Source organism: Prionailurus bengalensis, chromosome B3 (assembly GCF_016509475.1).
Source record: "Prionailurus bengalensis isolate Pbe53 chromosome B3, Fcat_Pben_1.1_paternal_pri, whole genome shotgun sequence".
NCBI classification, from domain to species: domain Eukaryota; kingdom Metazoa; phylum Chordata; class Mammalia; order Carnivora; family Felidae; genus Prionailurus; species Prionailurus bengalensis.
Genome location: NC_057355.1, coordinates 16,737,523 through 16,752,501, shown reverse-complemented (window position 1 = coordinate 16,752,501; position 14,979 = coordinate 16,737,523). Strand labels below are relative to the sequence as shown.

At 43.7% G+C, this 14,979-nt stretch overlaps 1 protein-coding gene across 1 annotated transcript; it reads right to left on the bottom strand.

Annotated features, from left to right (window-relative positions):
- Window positions 1-727: 727 nt before the first annotated feature.
- Window positions 728-14,852, bottom strand: ARRDC4 (arrestin domain containing 4). The gene is made up of 8 exons (XM_043554776.1): window positions 14,381-14,852; window positions 9,602-9,668; window positions 9,189-9,336; window positions 6,873-6,975; window positions 5,668-5,924; window positions 4,640-4,802; window positions 3,908-4,062; window positions 728-3,528 (listed from the first exon to the last, which is right to left on the bottom strand). Exons 1-8 carry the CDS (start codon window positions 14,667-14,669, stop codon window positions 3,472-3,474), a joined length of 1,239 nt encoding a protein of 412 aa, XP_043410711.1. The 5' UTR covers window positions 14,670-14,852; the 3' UTR covers window positions 728-3,471.
- Between the last annotated feature and the right edge of the window lie 127 nt (window positions 14,853-14,979).

Sequence of the window (14,979 nt, the reverse complement as noted above, 5' to 3'; positions counted from 1 at the left end):
TTTACAGAAGGCACTGCAGAAACTTCAACGGTGAACTTACAAATTTTGTCTCAGTATTTAGTGCAGGAGACAAATGTCTCGATTTATGTTGATTGCAAATGATGATCCACAAACGACCTATTTATTATTTAACAAGATTATAAACACTTGGGAGAGTAAATTACCTGGGCTTTACCACCTAGCTAAGTTTGAGAATTTTCCAGGAGAGAGGGTCTGGGAGTTTTCTTGAGATGATATGCCACTGTATATTCCCTGTACAAAATGCACGGTTTTTACCCATTTGAAAGGGGAGGTTTGCTTGGGTCAGTGCCTTCCAATCCGTCCACCAGCAGCCCACCAGATTCCACTGGGGAAACATGTGGCCCATAAAACATGAAAACTCCAGAAGCCATTATCATTTGGGAACAAATGAAGGTAGTACTCCCTCAACAACCACAATAGTTTAGGCTTATTTACTCTAAATGTCAACCACATTTCTTCACAGAATGCTAAAAACGGATTACCTGGGGGAAACGGAGCCCGCTGTAAAACCAGGCTCAGGATCCCCCCAGGCTGTCCGGCCCGGTGACCAGACGTGTATACAAAAGGATCTTAATTTACAGCAATTACACTTGGTCTTGTGGTATTGACTCTCCCCCCTATGTCTGTAACAATTCAGGTCAGAATCTTATAAAAATAAAGCAAACAAAACAAAACAAAACAAAAAACAACCCAGCACCTCACAGCATTAGTGTCATCATTTTATTAACAAAAGGAACCCATGGGGTTCAAACCAGAGTACAAAATACAATCTTTATTTTTTTTTTCCTGTGGGTTAAACTGTTACATTTTTAATAATAAAAATAAAAAAGCTTTCATAGTTAACTTATCAAAAACAAAACCCCTGCCTATTGAGTTTCTTATTGTGCAAAACAAAAACATCAAAATTAAAGTTCCGCCCACGGAAGGATTTTGTGTGCCCGAAGATGCACATTTTCAATGTCACAATGTTTGCATCAAAAAGAAAATTCTAAGGCCACGGTTTCTCTGCAAACTAAACAACAGAATAAGCAAGCAATAGCAGCTGCATTTTTATCTTCATTCCCAAGAACTCCGTTCCAATGTAGACTTCTCTACGTTCGGAAAATAATGTCTTGATTATAGAAAGGTATGCAGTTTCAACCTACTGCTTAAGGTCAGATGGGCGGATACCAACTCCATAAGGCGAATCATCCCTTTCGGCTACTCTGTTAAGTGCTACGACATCAGCTGTGCTTTCATTTGGGGAGCACATTTCATGATTTCTCTAATACAGGTGACAAAACAATCCTAGTGAAGGAGCGTGCGAAGCAGTTGGGAGTCAACTACTTGGCTTTTCCACGTGGGGCCAAACAGCTCGACTTTCTCTTCCTTCACACCTTTCGCTTTGTGTCTTTCACTGTGTTTTGGTATCATTGTGTTTTGGTATCGTGACAAAGCGTGTAAACTACAACTCAGAAGTCAAGAAACGGCTGAAGGTGGCCTTTTTTTGTTTTTTAAAGTAAAAGCAAAATTGTTCCGACAGCACTTAAGTACACGTTACCTGCTTAAAAACACACCAAGAACAAAGCAAAACAAGAACAAAACAAAACAAAAAACCCCACAACACACTAAAAACCAAAGCAGGGAATGAACGGGGTGTGACGATTTCGGTACCACCATTATCAGTATAACAGTTGTGTATTGTGATTTTACACAGTGGCTTACGGTGAGAAAAACCTGCTGCAGGTGCTCACGTGATTCAGAGAGGTATGTCCGGAAGGGCGAAAAGTCTGCATCTACCTCATGCTTGTAGAAAAATCCCTGATCGGAGGGCCGACTAACTCTAAATACAAAACTTAACCTTAGAAAAAGAGCTTTCACACTCGTGACTGAATGTAGGCTGACGGAAAGAAAAGAGGACTCGTTCTGGCGAATGAAGTGTGGTGTTCTGCATGGAAGCACCAGGGTTTCTGGGTCGAACCCGTAGGACGTGGAGAAAACCAAAGTACTTGGCTGGTCCAAAATCTCTCCTGCGGGAATCCCTACCTCCCTTCCATGCGGTGTCCGGGGTGCTCTCGGCTCATGAAACTAACAGATCAAAGGACGGGCACGTGAGCACGTGACCAGGAAGAAGAGGGGAACAGGGGGACAGGAAGAACACTGCTCAGACTTTCAGCAGCAACACAATCTAGTCGGTCGGAATATCCTGAGGTTAAATGATAATAAAATATTGCACCAAGACAATAAAGAAAAAAAAAATCACAGTTTAAATAGAATTACTAAAGAGTTGGAATAATAACGTACAGCGTGGTGACTGCCGTCAGTAGACTGAAGTCTCTAGGCAGGAATTAAGTTTTTGTTTTTGTTTTTTAAATGGTACCCTCAAAATTTGTACCCTCTTTTGATTCTGCATTTATTTCGAAATACCCTTTGGTATACATCTATTAACTTTCATCTAATGCTAACCTTATAGATTTTTCCCTTGGTCCACCTGCAGATTTAGCGATCGGTGAGATAAGATTGGGATTGCCAATTAGCAGGAACTCCACGGAAGGCTTATCACGCCTGGTGTTTTAAAAGGATTCTGATAACCCCACTAGAGGTAGGTTAAGAGAGGCTTTTGTTGTTTTGGTTTTTTTTTGTGTAGTTATCGAGGTATCCTGAGGATGCAACCTTTTTTTTCCCCCCCTTTCTTTTTCTACTATGATCTTAGGTAATTAAGACACGGGAAAAATCAAACACCCTAACAGAGTACTTGAAGGGGGTAAAAAGTACAGCCTTCCACAAAATGTGTTCTCAAACTGAAATTCATCTTTCCCCTCTGAACGGACATGCCTTGCAAGGAACTCTTTCTTGGTTTCATAATACTGTACAGCTGATTTACAATATGAAACTGTATTCCTTCATTAGGACCTCATAAAAAGATTCTCTCAAGAACTTCAGTTCTATGGGACCTGGGGAGAAATCATGAAGACCCCGACGTGTTGAGGGTTACTTCGTATTTAGAGTGGACCTTTTTCCTATTTATACACACCTCTGTGCTGCTACCTTCTTCAAGATCAAGGCTCCCAACGAGTCCGTATTTCCTTAAAGCTTAGGGTAACTTCTGTTCCACCTGGAGAAACCTGTTTAAAGGTACGTTCGTCTAGTGTTTCCACCACCCACATGGATTCTGTTCTCTTGGGTCAAGCGCAGACACCCTTCACTTACTCTCTCACCACCAGGACTTCCATTACGTTCTGTGACTTGTCACATCTTCATTGGATCATTTAAAGGGGACACATGACCCTACCATACATTTGTGCAACGCATTCTTGTCAGCCCACTGGAAAGTTCATGCATCCTTCAATTCAATCTTGATGTTCGTGTATGTCCTTCCCCTAATCTTCTCTCCCTCTCTTTCCATAAAGGCAGCGGGGGAAGAACCAACATTCTAGTCAGATGATGATCACAGTGATTTCTGGAATTTTCTCAGAGAATGAAGGACACAGGCTGGGTCTCTTCTACATCAGCAGGGTGAGGATCAACCTAAAAAAACAGACCAAGACACTAAGACTACTATCCCAGCACTCTCCAAAGGGTCATGGTATCTGTCTCTAATTATTGGTGGTTGTAAGCTGAGCTGCTCAAAGCCTATCAGTAATAAGTCCCAGTGGGCCACTTAAATTCTCCGTGTTCTATGGCCACATAAAACATTTTAAAGGCAATCCACGGTGCGCGACGTGCCTGCTGTAGTTTACAAGGCAACCGTTACAGAATGAGGTGATTGGATCAGGGCTAATCTAACGTTACCCGAGAAATTTTTTAACTATGTATCCCCTGCTCATTAGGAATCAGCAGCAGATACTTACGGAGGATTATTTACAAACAGCAAGGCAGAAGTCTCATCTTCTTTTGCTTTGCTTACCTCTGAATAGAGAGGGGGAGGCTGGAAGCGGAATTGCTGTACGCAGGCAAACATAGGGCAGCATGCTTCTCCCTCACAGTCAGGGGGCTGAGGGTAAGGAGGGACGTGTCGAGAGAATTCTTCCTCGGACACCACGTCTGCATAATTGGGTGGCGCTAAAACAAAAATGGAGTTGGATCTCAGGAGTCCGTGCAAAGTCAATTGCGTTAATCTGCCGAACTCTTACCAAAACCAGAAATGTAGCTAAATGTGAAACCAATGGTTTTTTTTTTTTTTTTTATCCCCGCTCTAGTAAGCGAGTTTTTGTGCTTATTGCAACAAGACATATTTAATCAATTCTGCTCTTGTGAAATCACCACGAACACTGATTATGTTCTATTTCGAGAGGTGGATGTTACAGTGCAGGTAAAACAGATCACGTAGACGTGGTTGCAGAAAACACACGCACTCTACGCGTACTTGGACCATTTTCTCATCGTCTTACTCCTAATGAATGGGAGTCGGGAGTAGAAGACTTGATTCCTGGCTCTGCCATCAGCAGCTTTGCGTCCTGGATAAGCCAAGCTCTCCACGTCCCTTCCAGGAACACCGTTTTCTAGTTTTTAGTACCCGGAAGAGTCGGGGCCGCTGTTAACAGCAGTAGTAATGGTCATCTAAGCACTTCTGCCCTGACCCCGCCTGCTCTTACTCTACGTGTGAACTTCGCGCTCAAAGCTCCTCAAACCGTCGTACCTTCCGGCTGCTCTGGCAGCGTCAGCGTCAGCCAGCTCATGTCCATGCTGAACCGGCTGGCGGTGCTGGAGTTTCTGCTCCCAAAACCGTTATATGGGATTGTGCCAATCACTAAGGGAAGCTCGAGCATCAGTTTTTTAGCACCAGGAATGTGAATATACACCTAATATGCCAAACACACAAACAAACAAAAAAAAAAACAACAGCAAAAAAGAGAGACAGAGAGAAAGGCAAAATATAGGTTAAACCTCATAGTAGATGGACCAGTTTATTTTTTCACACAAACAAATCTCTCTGTTGCCTGCCACCGCTCCAGCATACAACTGTAAATCATCCTGACCAAATGCAACGGACAACAAACCAAATGAACGGCGCACGAAATAGAGAATGCTCTGTGATGGGGAACCGTAGCCTTAACATCCTTCAGCATAAGGGAGCATGCCCTACACACAGCAATTGTAGAAAATGAAGTAGGTGCTTTCAACATAACCAGCCCCCTGCATGCACCTTAACTCTTTCATGTGACTTAATTAAATGCCTCAGGGGGATAGGTTTGGATTACAGACAAAGGCCAGTCTTCGTCACTCCAGCCTGTCGGAATGCTGGTGTAAAGTGACATCTTGTCAGCCGCTAAATGTACATGCTTGGTGGGGACACGGCATCAGTTACTGCTCCGTTCTACATAGTTTTCATTTTAAAAAAGCACTCTGGAACACGGGGGAAGGGAAGCAAAAATAAGATAAAAACATAGAGGGAGACAAACCATAAGAGGCCCTTAAATACAGAGAACAAACTGAGGGCTGCTGGTGGGGTGCAGGGGGGTGGGTGGGCTAAAGGGGTGACGGGCATGAAGGAGGGCACTTGCTGGGATGAGCCCTGGGTGTCATATGTAGGTGATGAATCACTAACTTCTACTCCTGAAACCAATACTATACTATGTGTTAATTAACTTGGCTTTAAATTAAAAAGTAAAAAATAAATACACTTTAAAATATATATATATGTATAAAAATAAGCTCCCTGCTTACAGCTAAGGAATAGTCTACTCTGATAATGCAGCAATCCAGGATGGATGGAGTAACAGGCGGAATTTTTAGAGTCTTCCCGTGCCACGTGTCGGTGCCCCCAGAGGCGATGTGGTTTCCTCGCACGTTGGCGACCATGTGCCGGACGGTCTTTGTCTTCCCGCTGGCCAAATACGTCTGCGTTTGGAAAATGGCAGCTTTGGGAACGATGAGGCGGGAGGAACAATTCTCTATCTCCGCATAGATTGGAATAGCTTCTCCTGAAAAGGAAACAAAAACACCTTCAGCGACGTTTCAGAAAGCCCTTCCCGCGGTGAACTAGAGCCATTACCAATTAAAGCTGCAATGTCACAAAGTCACTTTCACAAGAGGGGATCTCTGACGGGAGGCTTGTACTGTAAATCCGCGTCAGAGAATTGAGGAATCGCTGCAGCTCACGGCAGGTGCCGCTTTCTAATTACGGCATTGTTTGTCTAATGTAGCAATATCAGGTTACCAATTCTAAAGACGTGAATGGCCAATATCTATAAAAATTAAGACACACCAAGAAATGGCCCAGGGGTGTATAAAGTACGAAAGATCACTGTAGTGCCTATCAAATCAAAACCCGGCCAACAGGAGAACAAAGACTTTGTTTTTAAGGAACTAGTGTTCAGGCACAGGTAAGACAGTGGATGGAGCAGCAAGTTTTGCATCCGCGTTACACATGCACCATGACACCATCCTGTACCACGTGGGGTTCCAGTTGGCCAAGCCCTGGAGTGGGGGCCAACGCCACTGTACGAGAGCGGACCCTTCACAAACGGTCACGCCGGTGGCAGTCTGACTGTTCAGACTGTTCACGGTCTACATCGCAGCCCCCTATACTTGGGGGCTTTCAGACAACAGTGCTCTTCTGGGCAACACCACCCTGGACATTCTGCCGAACATCGAGTCAAATGCTGGCATTTTCCCAGGCTTCTTATTTTAGACTTTGTCACTAAAGCGAAAGCACTGAAGTAAAAAATGCCAGGAGTTGGACAAGAATCTACTCATCCACTCAAAAATACTTAAATATCAATTATTTATGTGAAAAACAGAAAACCGTACTATTCACATCTTAAAACAGTATACAGTTCGTAAATTACAAAACACACTATTAAAAATCACTTGCAATTAGCTAATAAAATCAATGACTCTTCCACGTGGACTTTCAAACGTGTGCTTACCATTACAGTATCCCTTCCTTTCAATTTTGGCACTCAGCGAGACTGGACCAGAAGTGAAAAACCAACAGCCAACCATTTTCTCTTGAGTTTTCAATACAGGGGTCTTGAAAATTTCAAATAATAACATGACTTTAATAAAACTAGCAGAAAATTCACAGAACTTAAAATCGTGTCATTCTTTATTAAATAACTGTGAAGAAAGGTCTTCCGAAAAACAAATCAACACTTTTATCCTCATGTGACAGACTAGGCAAAATACTTAAGTAAAACACAAAGCATAAAAAAAAAATTCTCTTTTTAGGAAAACTAAGGTGAATTCTCAGACTCACATTAGGTGACACCATCCTGTTTTACCCTGTAAATCATTATGTTTCTGGAAAATGATTTAACATCCCTTAAAGTAAGTAATCAAAAATTGTAGTCATAACTATTAACATGACAGAGATACTTTTTCTTTCCTTTTTTAATTTTTTAATGTTTTTTTATTTTTGAGAGAGGGAGAGACAGTGCGCGAGTGGGGGAGGGGCAGAGAGAGAGGGAGACACAGAATCTGAAGCAGGCTCCAGGCTCCGAGCTGTCGGCACACAGCCTGATGTGGGGCTTGAACCCACCAGCAGCGAGATCATGACCGGGGCCGAAATCAGACGCTCAACCAACTGAACTTCCCCGGGCGCCCTGATACTTTTTCTTTTAAAAACCTTACGTGTGTATTAGGGAGAAATGGTATAAAAATCAATAATCAGAACACTGTACTTGTTTTGGCATCTAAACTGTAGAACAAGCAAACAGTCTCATTTCCTGAATTCAAAAGTACATTAGTAGGCAGAAATTTCAAGTGCCCTTAACTTAGAATGTTTTGGGTTTTAGTGTAATGGCAGCAAGATAAACCCAATGTCATGGAGCCACAGGGTTACTGAACATACCGCCCTGCTCTCTACTCCACAGCATCGATGGAAATGACTCAAGATTCAAGATGCTCAGTTGGAAAGATACACAAACCAAAAGCTCATTGTAAAACCCAAAGCCGCAACATTTTTTACTTATAAAAGAATATTAAAGGATTACTAGTTTCTCTTTCTGGCAAAAAAAAAATAAAATCTCTTTAAATCATTTGCCACCATGGTGCCATGAATAGCTTAGAAGTAGCTAACTTCCCAATTTCGAGTAGTTTTTAAAAATACAAGACAGTATTGTCAATTTGCAAAAAAAAAAAAAAAAAAAAAAAAAAAAAAGTGGCGGGTGGATGGTAAGTTTCAGCTGTAACTAGCTGTGAGCCGGGTCAGCTGGGTGCTGGCTGTTCTAGAATTCTGGCCACAAGGGGCCATGCGACCAGGGCATAACTGTTATATTTTCACACTCTAAAAGTGAACAAACCGTAAAGTCTATTCAGTTTTCGTATGAAAACAGAGCAAAACACCTTTTAACTCCCGTTTTTTTCCCTTTAAAAACATTGGCCAGAAAAAGAAACCCCCGATACTAAACATACATGTTTGGAACATCAGTATCATGATGGAAAGTTTAAATTATCCCAGTATTTTCTAGGAAGTAAAAAAAAAAAAAAAAAAAAAAAAATCATTCATTCATATTTAAATGAAGAACCATTAGGTCCTCATAGCTATCATGAAAGTACAAGGTATAATTTTATATTATTTTGATAATATGGGTTTAGATAAAAGAATCTAGCTCATTAGCTCCCATCTTGCCTATTCTGTTGTTACTTATAGCCTAATCTTTCTTATCAGCCTACAGTATTTCTGGTGATTATTAGAAGTTCAATGCTTTAATGTGGCCAAATCTGTCATAAGGAAATGATAAGTGAAAGGCTCCCCACAGCAGCTGCGTGCACTTACTTAATGTTAGAAAATGGCATGCAAAATGGAAGGATACATAGCATAATGGCCTGAGCTTCAATAACAGGCTGAGCATGATTAATACTCTTCCATAATTACTGTTCCTCAACCTGCTATTATTGAAGAGTTTAGAATACCACAGCCCTGTGAATGTGGCCGCTCTGGTAAAAGTAACCACTCTCTGTGTGTGCATTATTATTATTAAGCCTTATTAATGCATTTCAAGCCTGTATAACTTTTTGGCAAAAGAAGCCCCGAACAACGGAGACATAATCAATAGTATTAACACACACAATTTGTAATTTGCCCGGCCTAGAATCACACATTTAGAGTGAATGCCCATGGGTTACGAGATTCTATCAGAAAGTGACAGGACAGACGACCACTAAACTGGCTCAATGTACATAGCGCAATTGAAAGCAAGGAGGGAGGGAGGGAAGGGGGAAGAGAAGAAGGAAGGACTTACTAATAATGCTGGTGTGTTGACATCGATGTGACTAATAACCTGAAGTTCCCGCTTCACACTCTGATCAGGTACCTTGGGTCGTTCCAAAACTGCTCTCACGCAGTACTGAATACTTCCGTATTTCCCGCTGAATGAGGTTACTAAAGGTCTGAAACAAGCCAAAGACATTAACTTATAAGTTCATCTTTCAGTTACACACAACTGGAAAAAACCCTTAAAATGTTGGTTTTGGCTTAAAAAACAAACAAACAAACAAACAAACAAAAAAACCAAGAGTGTGAACAAGGTAAGTCTATCCTGGGGCAATGCAAGATAAACGGGTGTAACGGAGCGTCAGCAGGTACGTGGTACCCACACATCTGGCAGGGCATGCTGCGGAGAAAGAAAATCATGAAAATAATAGTTTCACTTACTCAGATGGGAGCTGAAAGCTAAATGGAAATTCATGTTTTCCAGGCTGTAATAAGAGGATGCCTTCACCTAAAAAAGAAAATACATTTTATCTAAGGTTAGTATTAGATCAAGAATTTTCACAACCTAAATCATATTTTTTTTAAAGGAGGTTTTCCTGGCTATAATATCCAGTGTACTCCATAAAGTACAGTACGCTGAGATTTAGAGAATTAAAATCTGAATCAGCCTACTAATTTTAATCAATTTCAAACCACACACACACACACACACACACACACACACACACACATCTTCTATCTTCAAGGAGACCAATCACACAAGTAATTACCATAAAGTGTCGGAATCTAGAGTTCCCATATACATACATAGGTGAACACGAGTGCATGTATGTACACGTATACATATACATAAACATTTGTTCACCCTACTCATAGACTAGCACAAGTATACTAACATAATATTATTACTAACACACATCAATATTAGTATGTTAGCATATGGTACACTATTATGCTAACATGAGATATCAGTACTCAATTGCATTTAAAACTGATTTAACAAAAAATACATCTATTTATTTTGGGTATGGCATAAAAATCAGATTCTGTATTCCTTGGACAAAAATGGAAAAAGGGGGTGAAGAATTTCCTTGGAGAATTACGAATATCGAGTATATGAAAGAGCCAAACCAACAGGACAACTTATTAGGTAAGAGTCCTGCATTTGCACGTAAGCTCTACTGATTAATAGGTGGCTAGTTCAAGTTCAGCGGGGTGGGCCAAGCACAAGCATGCCTCCTTTCTCCTGCTCTGGGTCCAGGTCAGCCAGCTCCACTGCATCGCACACAGAGGCTTATCCCTGCTTGTCAGAAGGCCAAGACACAGGGTGGAAGGACCCTGCAAGGCCAGAGGCGCTGCTGGAGCTCCGATGAACACACAATCTGCATCACTCAGATCCAAAGCCAACTCCGGGGCTGCCATTTGGTTAGATAGCTCTGCAGAGATCCTTATAAACCTTCCCCGCCTTTTCTGTTCATCTGTTCAAATTTAGGACTAAATTCCCTCATCAAGGGTGGCCTGATTAAGACCAAGAAAGGGCAGGGCAGATGAGAACTCTGAGATTTGCCTGTCAGTTGATACTAAAAACAGAGATTTCTACTGTATCCATTAAAATAAATAAATAAATAAATAAAGGGCTAGTGATTTTTTTCCACTTAATTACTAGAAACAATTCAGTTAACATTTCAACCTTGTCTTTTTAGAAAACAGGAATGCATTATTGGCCCATTTAGTCTTCCGAATGTCCCCAGTGTTCAGTGTATAATATATGAGGGGCAGAATAAGTATAGTATCTTCCACGGAAAGTCATTCAAACAGAAATATGACACGGAGTGGGTGACTTGGAGGCAAAGTGAGCAAGTGACAGGAACATGAGGCTATGTTAAAACAACAGTGACTGAGACAGTCCCCAAGGCTCACGTGTGCTCAGAGACACCCTAGAAGCCTCAGCAGTGTCCCAGCAGTGCTCCAGCACTGGACGCTAGGGAAGCCTCTCCCAATTTACTGCCATCAAAGTAAAAGGCTCAAGGCAATCCCAGTGCTCCTGACGGGGGTAGACTACAGTTCAAATGTATCATCATTAGATTAGTGGATATGACAATTCAAGTACTTTACAATGTTCAGAAATGGAGATTTCATTTGAGTTCAAAATTTATAATGCTTAGATGTCAGGCACTGTGGATGCAAAGATGAGTGATGGCAACTGTCAAACAGACCAGGGGAGGGAAGGAGGCCACAGACACACACACCCAAGTAATGACCACAGAGTGCCCGAACCTGGAAAGGGGATGATGCCTGTCCCGGACCTGAGGGTTGCTGGCACGGAGATGAGCAGGGCAGGGTTTTAGATGAAGGGAACAGCATGAGGCCGAGCACAATGGGCATGTGTGGAGAACAGAGTTACCCAGGATATTGAGAGGTTAAGAGATAAAGTTCTCTCATCATAGACAAAACAAATCCACACAGGAAGCATGTAACATTTAAAATGAAGACTTTCAATCACCTCCATGCATAAATAGGAACAAAAATTGAGAAGGTTGAGAAATATAGGTTATAGTTTTTGGAATCAAATCTTAGTTTTCTTCCTCTTATTTATTATTATTATTATTATTTTTTATTAAAAAGGTTCACAAGCTGAATCATGTGCTCATTTATGCTTCTGTTGTCTTGGCTCATTACGTGTACCTCATACAGTGAAGGCTACAATTTCACAGAGAGGTGTTCCATTCACTAATGTTCTTATAGCCCAACCAACCTCCTAATTCAGGGCACCCAGGAGCCATGGGAGCTATAATATCATTACAGGGACTTGGGTTCAGGAAGGATGAGGGACTCCCACAAGGACAGACTGCTGGTTGGTGACCAACTGAAACCAACTCTCTGGTCTGTCTTGTCTTTCTACCACAATTCCTCAATTAAAAAAAAAAAATGAAGAGTATCAATCACAATGGCAGCAAGCTGTTAGATTAGATTTAACAATGCCAAACAGTTATCTGGGGATATTTCCTGAAAATAGATCTCATAGGCACATTTCCCCCAAATCTAGATTTCTAAAAAATCTCTTCAGGTGATTGGAATTCACCTAGGTCTTGGAATTAAATGACCCTCAGAATCTATGACCCTGTAAAGTTGCTAACCTCTTCCAAGCTACAGATGTTATTGTTATTTTTTCTCAATGAGATCACCTTAAAAAGACTATGATTTTTAAGGGTTCCTGCCTGGCTCGGTTGATGGGGCAACTGACACTTGATCTCAGAGTCCTGAGTTCAAGCCCATGTTGGGGATGGAGCCTACTAAAAAAAATTCAACAAAACAGATTATGATTTTTATTTTTAAGTATTTATTTCTTTTTGAGAGAGAGAGAGAGAAAGAGAGAGAATGGGTGGGGGAGAGACAGAGACAGGGGAACAGAGGATCTGAAGTAGGCCCTGTGCTGACAGCAGCAAACCTGATGTGGGGCTTGAACTCAGGAACTGTGATATCATGACCTGAGAAGAAGTCGGTTGCTTAATTGACTGAGCCACGCAGGCACCCAACAGATTATGATTTTTAAATGAAACATGATCTTTGCAAATATTTGTTATGATAAAAGAAGCAAAAAAATGTTCAGGTTGTCTCGACTTAGCCGTTCTATTCCACCAGAATGAAAAAGCAAGATCTAACTCGTGAATCAAAACACTATTAGCCCAGGTTTTACCAAGGCAATTCTTATTGCTAATTCCAGGTCCAACTGCTATTAATGTTGTATCTATTTACTCAGTAGTTATGGGCACAAAGATATAGTGTCCAAAGTCCTGGACAAAAACCACTTCTCTCTTCATGACCCTTGACGCCAGTCAGCCATCTTGAAAATCTGCCCTGTCTCTGACCATTGGGGGAAGCGTGCGTGGGCAGATCCCGGAAACCATACCCATGAAAGGGTCACCCAACACAATGCACTTGTGAATCCAAAAGAAGGCTTTGGTTCCAGATATGTTTTTTCCTTGCTACAATATTTGGGATCACTGGATTCTCACATACTTTGAGGATTTAACTGGGAACAGTCTACTTCTCCATAGCAAGACAAGGCAAAACTGCACCTACTACTATTCGTTTTGTAGAAGACACAGCAAGGGGCAAAGCAGTGATATACTGCATTTGACTCTTCAAGGGAGGGGAGTTTATACCATTATCTCATTTTATATATAAAAGCTGAAGCTGAGAAGGCAGAAGAGTGAAATGGTGTAAAGACGCTTCCACCAACTGCATGAAGACCAAGATTCCCTGTTCCTAGTATTTTCATGATTAAGAAAAGCAACTTTTGCATATTTATTATAATTACAAAAAATCTTAACATTTACATATAATATAGAGATTGAGGAAACCTATATAATGGGTTACCACTTCTGGAAAAACCTACACTATTAACTGGACTCCACAAGACTGGACAAGAAAGGTAATTCTTCCTCCAGAAACTCTTACCATGCCCAGATCCCACTGTCTCCAAAGGCCTAAGGGGGTTGGGGGGGGGGGTGTGGAAAGGGATGTTGCAATGGAAACAAAAAGAAGCAAAGAATAAACGACAAAGAATATAAGGCAGAGGCAGAACTCTTAAGTTTCCCTGCTTCCAGAAGAGGGAAGCCAAGTAAGATGCTCACGAAACACTTCCTTTGAATTCCTACCTACCGCTCACGAACTACTTCCCCTCTTCCCAGGACTAAGGTTTTGCTAATTCATCATGAACCAGATACGAGCGTCTACGTCCAGAATGGGAACGGGAGGCCCATAAACCAGTGGGCACCACAGCATGGCCCCTCAAAGACGGATTCCGCCCTCCATTCCTCAGGCCAGAAGGGACAGGACCTAGATCCCCAGAACCTAGATTTCTGTCTGCTCATCACAGGTTCCCATAGCAACGGTTCACTCCGGGGACCGTCCTGGACGGTCCCGGGACGCCGGGCGCGGTGAGGCCCGGGGGCGAGGAGCCAGCTAGAGGTGCGCACCCACCACGCGAGATCGCCCCGGTGCTTTGAACTGGGGGGCACGGGCATTGTTACCCGCCCGTCACCCGCGAGCAAACTGAGGCTCCGGCCACCGGGTGGGCGGACCCCAGCCGCGGATCCCGCCCCCGCCCCCCGGCTGGTGGGCTTCCGCCTGCGCGCGCCCTCCCGGTTCCTGGCAGCCCCTCTGAGGAGGCTCCCGCGGCCCGGCGGGGACTCCGGGGTCGTCGCCCTCGCTCACCGGCCGGGGGCTCGCGCAGGCTCAGGCGCACGTTCAGGTACTCCACCTCCGACGCGGCGGCGGGGGCGGTGGCGCCGGGGCTCGGGCCCCAGGCGGCGGTGGCTCGGCCGTGGGCCTCCAGGCGCAGCGCCCGCAGGGCCACCGGCTCGGCCGCCTCCAGCAGCACGTGTCCCGCCACCGTCTCGCCGCTCGAGTAGCAGCCCTTGCGCTCATCCTCGAACACCAGACCCAGGCTCTTCACGCGGCCCTCGGAGCCCACGGCCGCCGCGGACCCTGCCTCGCCGCCCATCCCGCCGGGCGATGCGGCCGCGCCGGGGAGGTCGGCAGCTGTCCGGAGCCGGCGTGGCGAGCAGAGCGGCGCCGCTGTCACGGGCGCCCGCGGCACGCCGAGGGCCCCGCAGCCGCTGTGCGGTGCCCGGTGGAGCCCTAGCGCGCCGTGGGGCCTATCGCTTTAACAAACCCAGGTGGGACTGGTAAGGGGCCGGGACAGCCCACCCCCGGCGCGCGCCCATAGGCCGGCTGTGAGCCCCGCCTGGTGCGGATTGGTTGTAAATGGCCACCGAGTCATATCATAGGCTCTCCCACGCACCGGATGGCGC

Coding starts and splice junctions, on each gene's coding strand:
- ARRDC4 (XM_043554776.1), bottom strand. CDS start 14,669: ATGGGCGGCGAGGCAGGGTCCGCGGCGGCCGTGGGCTCCGAGGGCCGC. Junction 4,063..4,639: donor GCTGCCAGAGCAGCCGGAAG/GTACGACGGTTT, acceptor TTTTTGTTTTAG/CGCCACCCAATTATGCAGAC. Junction 3,529..3,907: donor CTCCCCCTCTCTATTCAGAG/GTAAGCAAAGCA, acceptor CTGTTTTTTTAG/GTTGATCCTCACCCTGCTGA.